At 38.8% G+C, this 14808-nt stretch overlaps 1 protein-coding gene across 1 annotated transcript; it reads right to left on the reverse strand.

Moving 5' to 3' along the window:
* Positions 1-8902: 8902 nt before the first annotated feature.
* Positions 8903-13821, reverse strand: LOC125018899 (vasoactive intestinal peptide). Its single transcript, XM_047603316.1, has 6 exons — positions 13669-13821; positions 12734-12838; positions 12181-12285; positions 11433-11558; positions 10840-10951; positions 8903-10604 (listed from the first exon to the last, which is right to left on the reverse strand). Coding segments are annotated over exons 1-6 (459 nt in total). The 5' UTR covers positions 13671-13821; the 3' UTR covers positions 8903-10595.
* Between the last annotated feature and the right edge of the window lie 987 nt (positions 13822-14808).

The following is a 14808-nucleotide window of genomic DNA, read 5'->3' on the forward strand; positions in this document are numbered from 1 at the left end:
TTTTGGTGTTTTTGTTGCGACTCTTTGCAAAACTGAAAATGGCTTCAACATTGATCCGGTGTCTTTAGTTGGTACATTAAGGTGAATTTTCTTTTTCTCTAAGAAGGAACTTAAATATAGATCTTAATTAGATTAAAATATGTTTTTGAGATTGAGAAGTTCATAAAGATAGCAAAAGGGGCCCTTGAGACCTTGAAAATGGATTGAGATAAAAAAAAAAATAAGTGGATTCTATTTAAAAACAAACAAAAAAAAAGAACACGGCAACAGAGCAGTATGAATTAGGATGTTTTTAATGATGTTATCTAGCACATCCATTCATAATTTTTGCACATCAGGAATTTTAGAATAAGAATCAAGTGAGTTCACAGTTCGGTACGTTTGGATTCTGTTCTTTTTTCACATACTTGTGTGAAACACCAGATGTCGCATATAAGGTTCTCCCAGACTTCAAAAAGATATTTTGTTTTTAACAAGGGAGCAACTTGCATTTAAATATTGGTTGTGTTTAAATCCTTAAAACCAGAGCAGAGTTGCTGTGAATTTGCAGTTTCTAACCAGTTCAACTAAAAGCAAAACCTAATTATTTCTTGCACGTTTTAATGATCTGTTGGTGTTTATTTCAGTAGAGGGCAGCATTGTTTCTCCAGCACCTCCTCTCTGGATTAACTGACTCAAGGCATTCTCACTCATGTGTTGTGTTCTACACATATTCTTGTTCCTTTTTAGTTCATAAAAACGAAATATCAACCTCAGATTACTGGAATGAATAATAAATAACATGATATAAATTCATCAAAGCCTAATATCACTTCTAATGTCTAACTCCTAATTTCAATACATAAAAAGACTACAGCTCTACTGTACCGTATTATACACAAAGACATTCACAAGAAGATATGATTGGCCCCAAATTTATCCTGCAGCATGACAGAGACCCAAACATACAGCTGAGGTCATTAAGAACTGTCTACAGCGTGAACAAGAACAAGAAGTCCTGAAAGTGATGGCATGGCCCCCACAGAGTCCTGGTCTCAACATCATGGAGTGTGTCCGGGATTACATGAAGAGACAGAAGGATGTGAGGAAGCCTACATCCACAGGAGATCTGTGGTTAATTATCCAAGATGTTTGGAACAACCTACCAGCCGAGTTCCTTGGACCTGGAAGAGCTGATGCCGTCTTATTCTTGTAACTGTATGTTCTTCTACTGCTCAACAGAGACACCTTCAAGGTAAAGTGGCTCATTCATCACTGAGATACTGACTTGGAGCTCTGGGAAAATCCACCTTTGAAAAATTGCTCCTCGGGTAATACAGCCCTGTGCAGTTTCCCCTGAAAAAAAAAATCTTGAATCACTCATCACTTATTATAAAGCTGCAAATAGCATCGCTGACATTAAATGGTTACCTCTGACATTTGCAGGATGGCCCATTTGTCTCTCTCATAAACCGGTTTTTGTGTGTGTGTGTGTGTGTGTGTGTGTGCCGCGCTCATGATGCAAATGAACATCAATGTCAACTTTCATTGAGCCCACGTGTGGAAATGATTTCAGTCCAGTGGAATGTTCTGTCCTAGAAAACCCTGCTAGTTCCCAGGAAGCACTCAATCTGCAGTATGATCTTGGGCGGCAGTGATGCATTCTTCTAGTTGAACAATGTTTTATTTATTTTTTTGCCAAACGTTTTGTTGAAAATGAAAATGATATTTTCTGCATTTTCTCAAAACTGTCTCCTGGCTCATTCTGTCCTTTTCCACTGGTTGCACAATAGCCAGTACCAATCCTTTGTCTTCATTTAGCTCCATGGTCTTAGAGGAACGTTGTATAAGTAGGTACTGCTGTATAAGGCTGAAATGACATCTAGTTCAGTTTGACATGTGTTTTCTTTCACATCCGTCTGAAAGTGCCTCCAAAACAGTTGTGACTCATATTCTTTATGTTTTTTGAGTTGTTCCTAAACCATCTGTGTGTGTGTGTGTGTGTGTGTGTGTGTGTGTGTGTCAGGCTGCATCCTGCTGGGGATGGCTACTGTCACCAAGGAGTGTCATTGCTGTGGGGTGGGGGTGTCTGGTCTGGTCTAGGTGGGTGGTACATGCCTAAGTAACATCCACACGAATGCCAGGTCCTAAAGTTTCCCAGCAGGACACTTAATTGTCACAAGATGGTCAGTGTTATTTACTGCTCCTGTCAGTGGTAATAATGTTGTACCTGGTCGGTGTATAACTTGTTTGGTTTTTTTAAAAACCCAAAGTTGATGCTCTGTTTCAGCAACATGTCCAATATTATCAATTTTATATGTGTTATATACTGCATGAGATTTTCCAGGAAAAGTTTGGAGTCCATTACTGAATTTTCAACCGAGTCCTTAATTCAGTCCATATCTGTTCTATATTAAAATATTGGCAACTTTTTCCAAATCCAAAATCAAATACTTTTTTTTTCCCCAACATGCCAATGGAAGGTATTCGTTTGGCTTTAAAGTCACACAAATCCAAGCCACAGATGTGTTGATGTTAGAGAGAGGAGCAGCAGCAGTAGAAGTGTTAGAAGATGATGATGAAGATGATGGAACTAAATGGATGATTTTGAAAAACATCGGAGCTGCTGATGGAGCCGTGGTGGCTGCTGCTGATTAATCTGTGCTGTGGCCTTTCGCTCCCTCTGCGACTCAGGATCATTTATCTGGCAGATTTATTGATCGGCTGCTGCGCCGACACACATCCACACGCAAACACACACACATCCCCACTAACACAATGAGACCTGTTGCTAATTGTAAAAGTCATTAGAGTCTGTGGACACATCTCTGTGTATGTGTGAAAGAGTGTGTGTGTGTGTGTGTTGAACAGGTGTTTACCAGATCCCGTGGCGACTTAAAGACAACATGCAGGTTTGGAACAGAATCTCTCCCCCTGTCTGCCACTATTTCTGATCTTCTTCTAAAATTCGCTCTTTCAGTTTTATTTTTTGCACAAGTAGCTCATTTCAGCTCGAGGACATAGGAAGCGTGGGTGGGTGCAACACAGGGCCACATCCAGACTGTTTGAGTCGTTTTTCAGGTTGATGATCTTGACGCGCAGTGACTTCTGCAGATCAGTTGACCGTACGTTGCCAAAACTGAACTGTAAAAGCCCCGAAATAAATCCATCATTCGGGCGCCTCTAGCGAAAACATCAGTGAGACAGGAGGTGAATCGAGAGCAGAGCGTGTCGACTAAGTTCACTGGTGCAGTGTATGATGGGTCAAATTATTTCTCACCTTTATTTATCCTAGAAAGTTTCAGTTCCCCGTTTGAAAAACATCCAACATATGTATTCATATTCGGGGCATTAATTGGTTTTGAAGTTTTCTTTATATTCACGTTTTGAAAATATCACAAATTTTTAATCATGTCTCTTGTTTCAGTCTCTAGTTCCAGTTTACTCACACACCATCACCAGTAATATTGACGATTTAGTACAATTTACTTAAATATGCAACTATAAAAATAGTTATTGAATATGAATAATATTATCAACAAGATTCTGGCACAGTTCTTGCAGGTTTGGGGGACAATTTCATGCTTTCTTGCTTGGTAATCCAGTCTTGCCTGCTGCAAACAGCTGTATCAGAAGAGCAACTATTAAAAAGAGCTCTTCTTTACCCTCTAAAAATACCACAACACTCCTCTGCAGCCCTAACCAAAAGTGTAGCACGGTGGTAAAAACCCAAATTCAGACACAGGAAGAGGCAAGAACATGGAACAAGAGATCTTTAATGAAATTTGCACATCAGGAACAAAAAATGCTACCCTCACAGGACAGGGGAATCCAGTAAACAGTCCAAACTAAAATAATCCAGCATAGACAACAGATCAAATTTAAAGAGAGGTATAAAGGTCGAAATACAAGGAATACTGGCGTAGAAATAAAGCTTGGAAACATACAGAAACAAAGAGTCAACCTGACATGAGATGAAGGGAGAACATGTGGAAGCAACTCGGAAACAGGACATGGGCGAAGCTAATGGGGAGAAGAGCATGTAGAGTAAAGATTTAAGGCAAGACAGGTGAGTGTATTCACAAGGGAGGGAAAAATACAATGGCAGGATGTACGACTAACCAAGAGGCAAGGCCAAGAACCTTTATGAAAACCTGTTACTGTTCTGTCTGTATGCCTCATAATTCACCATAACCGTCATTAGCATTATTGATGCAAATCATTTGAAACAACTGGTCCCAACTTAATGACAATCTTTAACAGCTCTTTAGCCACAGGTGTTGTCCGGTGTCAAGCATGCCATAGTCCAGCCACTCAACAAAAAGCCTGGTCTTGACCCAAATATTCCCAACAATTTTAAATCAATTTCTAAGCTTTCTTTTTTTTTCATCTAAGGTGTTAGAAACAACAGTTTTTAATTAGATTCTGTCCTTCTTAAACCAGAACAATATGTTTGAAAGAGTCCAGTCAGGGTTCTGTGAACACCACAGCACAGAGACAGCTCTTTTAAGATTAACAAATGACCTCCTCTGCGCTGCGGATGTCAGCAAATGCTCCATCTTTTAGACCTCAGTGCAGCCTTCGCCTGACACGCTGGGTTGGCATCTCTGGTTCTGCCCTTGATTGGTTTTGCTCCTACATCCCAAACAGACATTTCACTGTTTCCATTGGTAACTCCTCCTCCACACCTGCAAATATTACATGTGGGGTTCCTCAGGGCTCAGTTTTAGAACCACTTCTCTTCAGGCTCTACATAGTTCCAGTAGGAAAAATTATCCAAAGACACAACATCTCCTTCCATTGCTACGCTGATGACACACAAATCCTCCTGCCCCTCAAGTCTCAAAGTCAGACTGACATCACCTGAATATAAAACAATTTTGATGACATCAAAACTTGGCTTAGAACTTCCTTCAGATAAATGAGATCAAGATAGAAGTCTTACTCTTTGGCCCCCCACACCACACTACTGCTACTGCCCAGAATCTCGACCACCTCTCCTCCTGTATCACACCACATGTGAAGAACCTTGGTGTCTTATTTGACAATAACTTAAGTTTCAACAGGCAGGTAAACTCTGTTGTCAGGTCCAGTTTCCTTTAGCTCAGAACCATCTCAAAGATCAGGCACTTCCCATCACCCTCTAACCTAGAAATAATTATTCATTCATATCATCCAGGCTGGACTACTGCAACTCCCTCTACACAGGTATTACCCAGACCACCATCTCCCATCTCCAACTAGTCCAAAACGCTGCCACTTCACTCCCGTTCTTGTATCATTACACTGGCTTCAACACTTCAAAATTCTTCTGCTTGTTTATAAATCCCTCCATGGTCTCCTCTCTTCATATATCTTCTTCTGATACACTGATGTTGATCTGTATTTTACAAGTTTATATGACATATTGAATGCGAAGCACTTTGGTACAAATGCTCTTCGCTTCTAAATGAAATAAACTAAAACTTAAACTTGAGTGGTATGTGATGCCTAAAAGTGTTGCACTGAGACACTTGTTTGATTTGTGGATCTCTAGCTGCACACGTGTCTTTGGGAAAGTTGTGTGAGCGTTTCAGCGTGGTAGGAAGAGTTCAGCAGAAGCAAGAACACACACACACACACACACACACACACGTCCGTGCAGTCGCGGTGCTTGGTGTTAAAAGGCTGGAGCCATTTCTCTCAGTCTATTTTTGCTCTGCTTGATCCATTAAGATCAGCAGTGATGGTAGTTAATGAGTGAGGCCTCTCCACAAAGCAGACAGTAATCACAAATGTCCTGAAGAGTGGACACACGCATATACACACACATACACACACACAAACACACGCATGCACAAAAACATAACCACAAGGTATTTATATGCAGCCTATCGAATGTGGTCAAAACCATCCAGGCATGTTAAAGTATATATTGGCACAAAAGCAGGAATAAATAAACCCTGAGATCTTTACTTACCGCATAAAGACCTAATAATAAGTGTGCATTATTTGTGTGTGTAAAACACACAAATAATGCACAAGGTCAGGACTATATTAGGAAACACCTTAATATACAAGCAGTGATTTTTATAGAAAAAAACAGGAAGAAACAACGCCATAACATTCTTGACCCCTTTTCATGCTGAGAGTGAAGAAGGTGCAGATGCAAGAAAATTGCTGGGAAGGAGCTACAACCCGAGTGTGCCAAAGAGCTACTTGGCAAAGATTAGCTAATCCAAAAGAAACATAGTGAAATGTTACACCTGCCAATCAGCATGTTGAATTATATTGCATGCTAATATTAGCATTTAGCTCAAAACATTACTGGGTGCAATCAGCGTGAGCGTTTACTCACTCCGCAAAGACCTCTGTCATTCACACCACGTGACAATTTCTAATTATAATATCGACGGATGTGTCCAGCCCTGCAGAACATTGACATTTATGAGTCAAATATCCGTTGCCATTTTGACATGTGTAAACAAAGTGAGTCACGGCACAGGGTGAGCAATCCCAGTTTGACTTTGTAGAATCAGTGTTTGTAAGATACAGATATTGAAAAAAAATAGTCTTATTTATGCTTGCATTAGTCTGTAATCACTTGTAATTACAAATTGCTCAATTCTTGTTAGCTACTAATGAGTACGTCAAGAATTCATCAGTAGCAGGTCTTCTTTACCAGTATTAACGATGTTGGGATGCCATTCCGTTTGTGTTTTCATGTCGAGTGTTGTTATGTCCCTCTTCGCCCCCACTGGCCTTGAAGTGGCAGTAGGTCACACTTGAGGTGTGGATAAAAGACCATGTCTGGAAAAGCCTGAAGAGACATCACTCCTCGGCTGCAGAAGCGCATCATGTCTCACCAGTTGCCTTTTTGTCTTTTTACTGGAATGAGGAAAGACGTTCGTCTCAGACTGGATAAACCAGAGTAGATAAACCCTCCAGGGAGGGAGCTGCTGGCTGACGTGAGGGAAATCTCAACACAGGGAGTTACTGACAAGCAAGCGATTTTATCCTCAACTTTGTATTTAGGTATGAGAGGAGTCCAGATATGTTAAATCATCATGGTTCATTCATTACCTGTCTTCAATAAACTTTTCCAGCATGAACCTTTATGAGAAATCAGCTAATGGTGTGAAACATGACGTCATGACTGAAAGCATGGCTACATTTAGACCTTTAGACATCAAGTAACTCTTGAGACATGACACAACAGGCCTTCAGTCCATTTTCCTCTGTGACCACTCTTACAAGGCTGACTAAAGGGGAATTAAAGGTGTAATATCTTATCGCCTCTGAGGGCTATGGTGTGATTATATCAGTAAGCCTGTTGCCCAATAAACATGCACCATTAGCACTAGGTTTGTGTTCTCTGGAAAAACTGTCTGTGTCAACAGTTTTGTTTCTAATATTAGGGCATTGGCTTGATGCAGACAGAGAAAGGCTGGTGACACTTGAAATGTTAGCAACAAAAGACACAAAACAACATGTGTTAATGCATTTCTCAAGTCCAGTGGTTCCATCTGACGACATACATCTTTACAGACGCAGGAATGATACACAGTATGACATTGTGTATACGGCACATCTCGGATTCTGTGTCACCTGCTAAAATGTCCTCTATGGACAACTGTGTGCAATGCAGTATTAGAGATCACATAGCCTATAACTGGTCACTAATGATGAACAGGTGCAGTAAAATGTACTGTATGTAAATTTCCTATCTAATGTCCCTCATTAATCAGCCCCTGTAATTGAATTATCTGTCATTTAATTTGTGTTTCATTAGCCTATTAGTATGACATACCTAAGACATTTTTTGACTGACTGTTACAATGTCAATACAAATTGTGTTTTTTCTTGTTTTCCGAAAACGTTCAAATATCACTTAGGCAATTATGCTGTTAGGCTAACGATATAGTGCATGCAGGAGTGTGCATGGTTTAAATGAAGTTTGAATGAAAGTTAACACGTGTAAATGTAAAATCTTTAGAGCAAGTGTAAGTAAAATGCCATCAAGTTATTTTCATTAAAATAAAACAACATAAATAAAATAAAACATCCATTATTTGGTATGACTTCTATTTCTGACTCAGGACACTAATGATAATGGTCTTTGTGACAGTTTTAAACAATATCAGTAAGTTGGCTGAAATACTACAAAAACAAATTACTGTAATTGTAAGTAAGTGGAAAGACAGAAAAACAGTTTGAAATGTATGGAGGGAGACTTCAACGCGCAAAACAAGTGTCGCTGTCCATGGTGCTGATGCGACAGTTTTTTGAAACTTAAGGGAGAAGTACTGACCACAAGTCCTCTACAAAAAAAATGTGTATTTAAGTGTGTATTTAAATTGCATATTGTTATATTATTCTTAGACTAGGAGCACTTTAATGGGGAATCCAGCATTGCCTTTACTTCTGTGTGTCTGCTGTTACATGCTGATTGTAACGGAGGAAAAAGTGAATGAGAAGAACACAATTTGTGATTAAACCTGCTTCTTCTCACGCTCTGAGGACAATCCTAATGCACTCAGTATTGTTCAGCATTTTCATGTCAGTGTCACTGAGCCTCATGTCAATCAGCTGACGGCCACAGGGGAAAAGGAAAGGCCACTTGCGGCTTTGTGCTCATATATGCCAACATGTTGTCATCTACACAGTCACACCTATGACTGATAGGCTGACTGGGGACAACCAATTAAAATCTGTGAATTTAAAGAAACAATCTCAATGAATCTAAAATGACATTCTCTATTTTAAGTGTGGCTGAACTACCAAAGATTTTAATGTTGCTATATATTTGCTGCCTTTGATCCCCAACATGAAACATTTTGATCAAATTACTCAGATTTGATTGGGAAACTATGAAGACCACTAATAGTTGCAAAAGATGCTATTTAGTCATTTAATTATCAAACAATCAGGCAGACAAAACAACTCAGCTTTGAAAAATAAACCAAAATCTTTTATTTGGTGAGTGGTGTACATCACTATATGCACTAAAGGCAGGCCTATGCACAGTTATAACTTCTTTCCTCTACATATTGATTAGTATAAAGTGGTTATATTCATCTGTGTCCTCTCAAAATGTGCTCCTCCTGTCTATGAATCCCATTTTTTAATCAGCAAAAGACTACATATAGATTCTCAGTGATTGCACTGTTGAAAATGAATGGGACAACAGTTTCATTTGAATTCAGTACAACCAAATTTATTGTCCCAAGTAAATCTGTTGAAAGTGAGCATCCTAATGATCCTAACTCAAATGTTCCCTCGTAATGATGTGCAACTAGCAAACCAGAGCAATGGAATTTCTATAAAGCAGTGAAGTCAGTGGCACTACTGCTGTCAAAAATAAATCTGACGGATGTCCATTTAAAGATAGTCGGAGCAATGTTTCAATTAAAGATAATGGAATAGAAATACCTAAATGAATGTAATCCTATAGACGTTCAACAGGTTAAATTAACCACATTTATTGGAATAACTGTATGATTGATATTATTTTTGGAAATATATCCATTGAACATAAAGATAACAGTTTCCTTGAAAGAAAATATGACTGATGTTCTATTGGATTACTGTGTCATGTAACATACAGTATGTTATCAAGCAGTAATTTCACTAAACGTTAATGGATCTTGTTTTAAAATGAGTTATGTCAGAAGTTATTCACACATATGCTTATTTTCAAAGGTATTTGCCACTAGAACCTAAAGTAAACATATTCATTGACATTCTCTGTGTTAAATAATTGTTAAATAAAGAAAATGTTAAAACATATTAACTGAAAATAAGTATATATAGAAAAAAATGTGACTCGGCGGGCACAGTCAATGGCACAATTTATGTCATCTAATTCAAATATATACAACAGATGTTCTACTAACAGCTATCAGGACATGGTTCAGCTGAAGTCAGTGGCACAATTAATGCTACCCCAAAGCCATGAAGCCAAAACTCTACTGAAAGTCAATGGCTTAAAGATTCCACTGAAAATAAACATTTTCCATTTGCCCCAAAACTAATGAGGCCAATGTTCAACGAAAAAATAGTTGGACAGGTTTTCAGTTGAAAGTTAGCTTTTTTAGTAAAAACATTCAAAGTTACACATTTGGCCATTTATGCTAAAGTTTTAATATAACCACTGAAACTCAATGGATACAACTGATTGACTTCTGCCCATGAATTTTCAATGAGTAAAACGTCTGAAAGAAAGTTGATGGGACAAATGTCTTTTAAACTTAATATAACAGTGGCTCCAGAAGAACACTTTCACTGCGAGAGGAACAACAGCAATCTCAGAAAGAAACTAAACCTGCTACTCCTGTTTATAATTGCTGTTGCCAGTTGCCGACGTCAAATGCTAATCAATCAAAACTGCACATGGACACGCACGTTGCTCAGTGTGGCCCAAAGTCTTTAGTGAGGAATATGGTGTATATATGCAGTATATATACAGTGTACACATGTACTGTGTGGATGGATAGATAGATAACCACATTGGAGAACACATCATCATTGCTTGAGCTGACTTTCAAATGTCCTTTGGATTAATACTGTGTTGTTTTCTTTGAATGAGCGGTTTCATGAAGGTGGCTTGAGGTATTGACTTGAGCGCGGGCTCCTCCTCAAAGGGGCTGCAAAAAACAGGAAGGCAAATGGTCAAAGAGGAGAAGGTTCTTATTTCACTACATTTTCTCATGAAACATTTGTTAACTCTTTCAGCCGTGTGAATATTTAGAAATATTTAATGTGAGAACACTATTTTTTAACTTTAAACTTTAGATTTTAGTTGAGAAAGTTTGTTTGTGAGTTAAAATCAGGTTTAAATGTTTACGGAGTAGATTGGGGTCAGGCAAAGCCAGGACCTACCAGTTGAAAGTTGTTGAGGAGATGATCTACGTTGATGTCATCATAGCTCTCCTGGAAGGTGTTGGGTTCATCCCTGGACTCCTCTGGGCCGCTGGCACCGGGATCTTCTAGGCTGTGTGTTCAATTAGTGTGAAGTTTGGAGAAAGATTAGGAAGGGTAGCAATCAAAGTTTTATTATATAAGACATGCAGCCATTCATTCATTCAATTACTCAGCATGATCTGTGCAAATAAAAACTTTTCTTGTTCCGGTGTTGTTATACATGATACTGATATTCTAACTGTGATTGAAATACATAAACATAAATGTGTGGTTGGGTTTTATTTTATAGTCCTGGTTTTAGGATTGTGCTGTGTTCAGGTACTGCTGGGAAATGTTTCCTCCCTCAAACAGGCAACAGAAATGTAAACTCTTATGAATAAGTCAAACATATCCTTGCAAATGATGTTAGGAAGGAAACGCTCACTAATAAGTGACACAAAGCATAAACTGAGCTTTTTTAAGGCCTCATCAATATTTTTTTTTGTCTTTTGGCCATCATTATTTAAGTTACAATCTGATTGAAAGTGAGCATACGGAGGAATGACTCTGACCTTCTCTTCCCTGTTAAGACTGAGTTCAGGTACTTCTTGACAGCCATCTGTTTGCGGAAGCGGCTGTAGTTGTCTGTGAAGATGGCATCTGAGTGGCGTTTCACTGGCTCTTCCATCAGCTCATCACTGGACAGAAGAGAGGAAATCAGAACGGAGCCAGAGGCCAGAGAGGGAAGCAGGTTTCAGTGCAAAGTCACTGAAGCTCACGGTGTGTAATTTGTGGTATATTCTCTCTGTGTGTATGTGTGCTTGTGTATGCGCTTCCTGGCTATATGTGAAACATGTGATGAGGTGATGGCATAAATTCACCTCTCAGTTAACATCCACTATTTGCCATTATCAAGAAGTTATTCTATTAATTCTCTATGTAAGTTTTTGAATTATGTGTCACTGCAAGAGCGGAAGCAAACTAATATTTAATCAAATCATTCCTATACACACATATATATAAATAATGCTATTTTTAACCATACATACAGTGGATATTGTACTGCATTCACTGTGTCAGGCGTGTGCTTTTCAAATAATAATGCCAATGTATTTCTTCGTGCCTCTCTTTCACCTTCATATTGTTCCATAAAAAGTATTTTTTATCTCATCGTCCGTATTTGGCGTGTCTGCACAGCGAACTAATGAACTAAGAAACTGCATTTAAGAGAGAAATCTGTGAGGTGTCTTTATCCAGAAACTTTATAAAATCACGATAAGAAATAAAATGCAAAATTTTGCAGACGGAGTGTTCACCTACCTGACCCGCTTTCCAATCAGAGACTCCAGGTACCTCCTCGCTGATAGCTGTCCGAGGAGTTTGCTATATCCGCTGGTGAATAGACCGTCTGCGTGTCTCGTCGGTCTGCAGAACATCATAAAGCCACACACTTAAAATCTGGTCACATTGAGTAGCTAATAAAATACCAAGTAATACAGACAGACATGCACCAGCTCCAATGTTCCCATTGCACTGCTCAGAATTGCACCGGTAATGGTTTTCCTTTTTTCATTTTACTGCATTGAATAAACATTACTTGCCAACAAATTTGTTCCTGATTCAATTCTAGACATTTTATTTATTTGTTTAGTTTTCCGTCTCTTTTAACAATGAGACCCGTAATTTACGTAATTTCTGTCATTAAGCGTGACAGCTTGAATAAAAGTTAAGAATTCTCCTTTATATAAATAAACGTGAGCAAAGATCAAGAGGGAAACATGCTCATAGCGACTAGATTCGTTACATCTTTATAAGATGTATTTTATACCTCTCAGAAGTTTTTAAACAAAAAACAAAACAGGTCTGCGCTTACCTCATGGATGTGTATGGCAGACTCAGAGTCTGGGAGTACAAGACACTGCACAGGGCTATTAGGAGAAGCAGGTGGGGACCGGTCCTTTGTAACATCGCTTTACACCTGAGGATGGAAATTGCAGTACAATTGTTTACAATTGTTGAACACGATTGCCTGGTTGTTGCCGAGGGTGGATAATATAATTAAATTTTATTCTATAACGCAAAATTATTCGGTCATTTCGCTGGAGGAAATTGGAAGAAATTGATGAGCGTTTAAGAAAACTAGAGCCGTTAGGGCGTTGAACTTGATTTGATCTAACGTTGAGCTAAGACAGCGATAAAGCATCCAGTGCGCAATTACGCACAGCTAGAGGCACTGGAAGACGAGGTGTACCAAATCCTTGTGGATCATCTCTATGTATTGACTGCTCGTCACCGTGGCTTGTTTTAAATGACAAATGTTTATATTTTCCCCAGATAAATAATGACAGTAAAATTAGTAATGGAATTGTGAAGGCGTGAATTGTGAATTTTTTTTGTTTGTTTGTTTCATTTCAGTTCTCGGACCTCTTGTAATGTCGGCTGCAAACAAACTAAACCGATGAGTTTTAGAATTTAAAGACTGCCAAGATACTGATCTTTGCCAAAAGTCTTAGTTAACGATGAATTCTCAGAGGAAGGAAAAATAACTACAGAATCAAGTGCGTAATTACGCACAGCACGGACCCTGGCGATAGTTAGGAACCTTACCACATAGCGAAGATGCTGCAATTCTGCTGCCACAAAAGACCACAAAATAAATGTAAAGTGTCGAGCAGCTATTTTAAAACTCAACAAGCATTTTTTCTCTTATGAAATATCCACATTCTGCTCTTTATATAGGTCTAAAGTTGTTTAAAGTGACACCAAATTAAGGATGGAGCGCACAGTTACAAAGAAAGAAAATCTTACATGTGTTCTTGGGAAAGTTGTCTGCTTTGGCTCTTGCAGCTGCGCTGTCCAAAGTCCTGATCTTGAGCTGCTGCTGCTGCTGCTGCTGCCGCTGCTGTATGGTATGTCCACGCTGTTGATCCGATGTTTCCTAACTCTCCTTCTGTCTTTCTGCTCGCCTTCAGCCCTGCTCTCTTTTTATACACCTGGATGTTTCTCACGGAGCAGGAGGGGACTTCAGATTCATCAGGGGCTGGAGACGTCAGTAGGTCGCTGCTTCCGTCATTGGTCTTGCTCACAGTCGGAACCGAAGAGGCCTGTGGTGGAATTAAGGGTAAGCTGTGTTGTATTTCTTCTAATTAATCGCAAGAATAACTAATTTATGAAGTCGTTGAGTCATCTGATCACTATCCCATGGGTCCCTCGCACTAATGGTCAGCTGCTGTAGATGGGGAATACTGGAAATTGCGTAGGAAAACAAAACTAAAGAGCAATGAGACTGAAAGTTCAAACTTATATATTTTTCGGATCTGTTATACAAGATAGAATAAGAACAACATAAGATCAAGTAGAAGAAGTGTCTAAGGCCAAGTTTCTACAAACAAGCTTTGATATCTTCATTCCTTTCTGCACACAAAGGAGTGGACACACAAAGAGAAGTATGTAAATTATTCTAGGAGTTTTTAAGCCTCTAAACACCCCCAACTTACGTGTTTTGAATAAAATTTTCTATATTTATTCATTTTTGTCCTTGTGTGGTCATCCTGACAAAATCATGTCTTTTGACTCAGAGAAATGGCAAAACAGGCTACACCGGGAAAGTAAAAGCCCCAACAAAGATACAGTGACTTTGAATAGAAAGAAAGAAAGAAAAGTGATCATATCTGTTATGTTAATTTTTTGCTCTTCTGCTTTTGCCGTCTGATGGTTTTGCTGTGCTTGAATCTATAAATTGTGAACGCAGAAGTTTTTTTTGCAAATCAGTTTCTCTGTGATTGACCAACAGTGATGATCTTGTTTTTGTTAAGTTGCTAAAATCTCTTGTATAAAATGTATGCAAATGAAGTGAAAACCGTGTCAATTAAAGATCATTCACTCCTCATCCACTTTCCATCTATTAACATTTTGCAAATTTCAGGCAAGAGTTTAAAGTAATTTGTT

Source organism: Mugil cephalus, chromosome 13 (genome assembly GCF_022458985.1).
Source record: "Mugil cephalus isolate CIBA_MC_2020 chromosome 13, CIBA_Mcephalus_1.1, whole genome shotgun sequence".
NCBI classification, from domain to species: domain Eukaryota; kingdom Metazoa; phylum Chordata; class Actinopteri; order Mugiliformes; family Mugilidae; genus Mugil; species Mugil cephalus.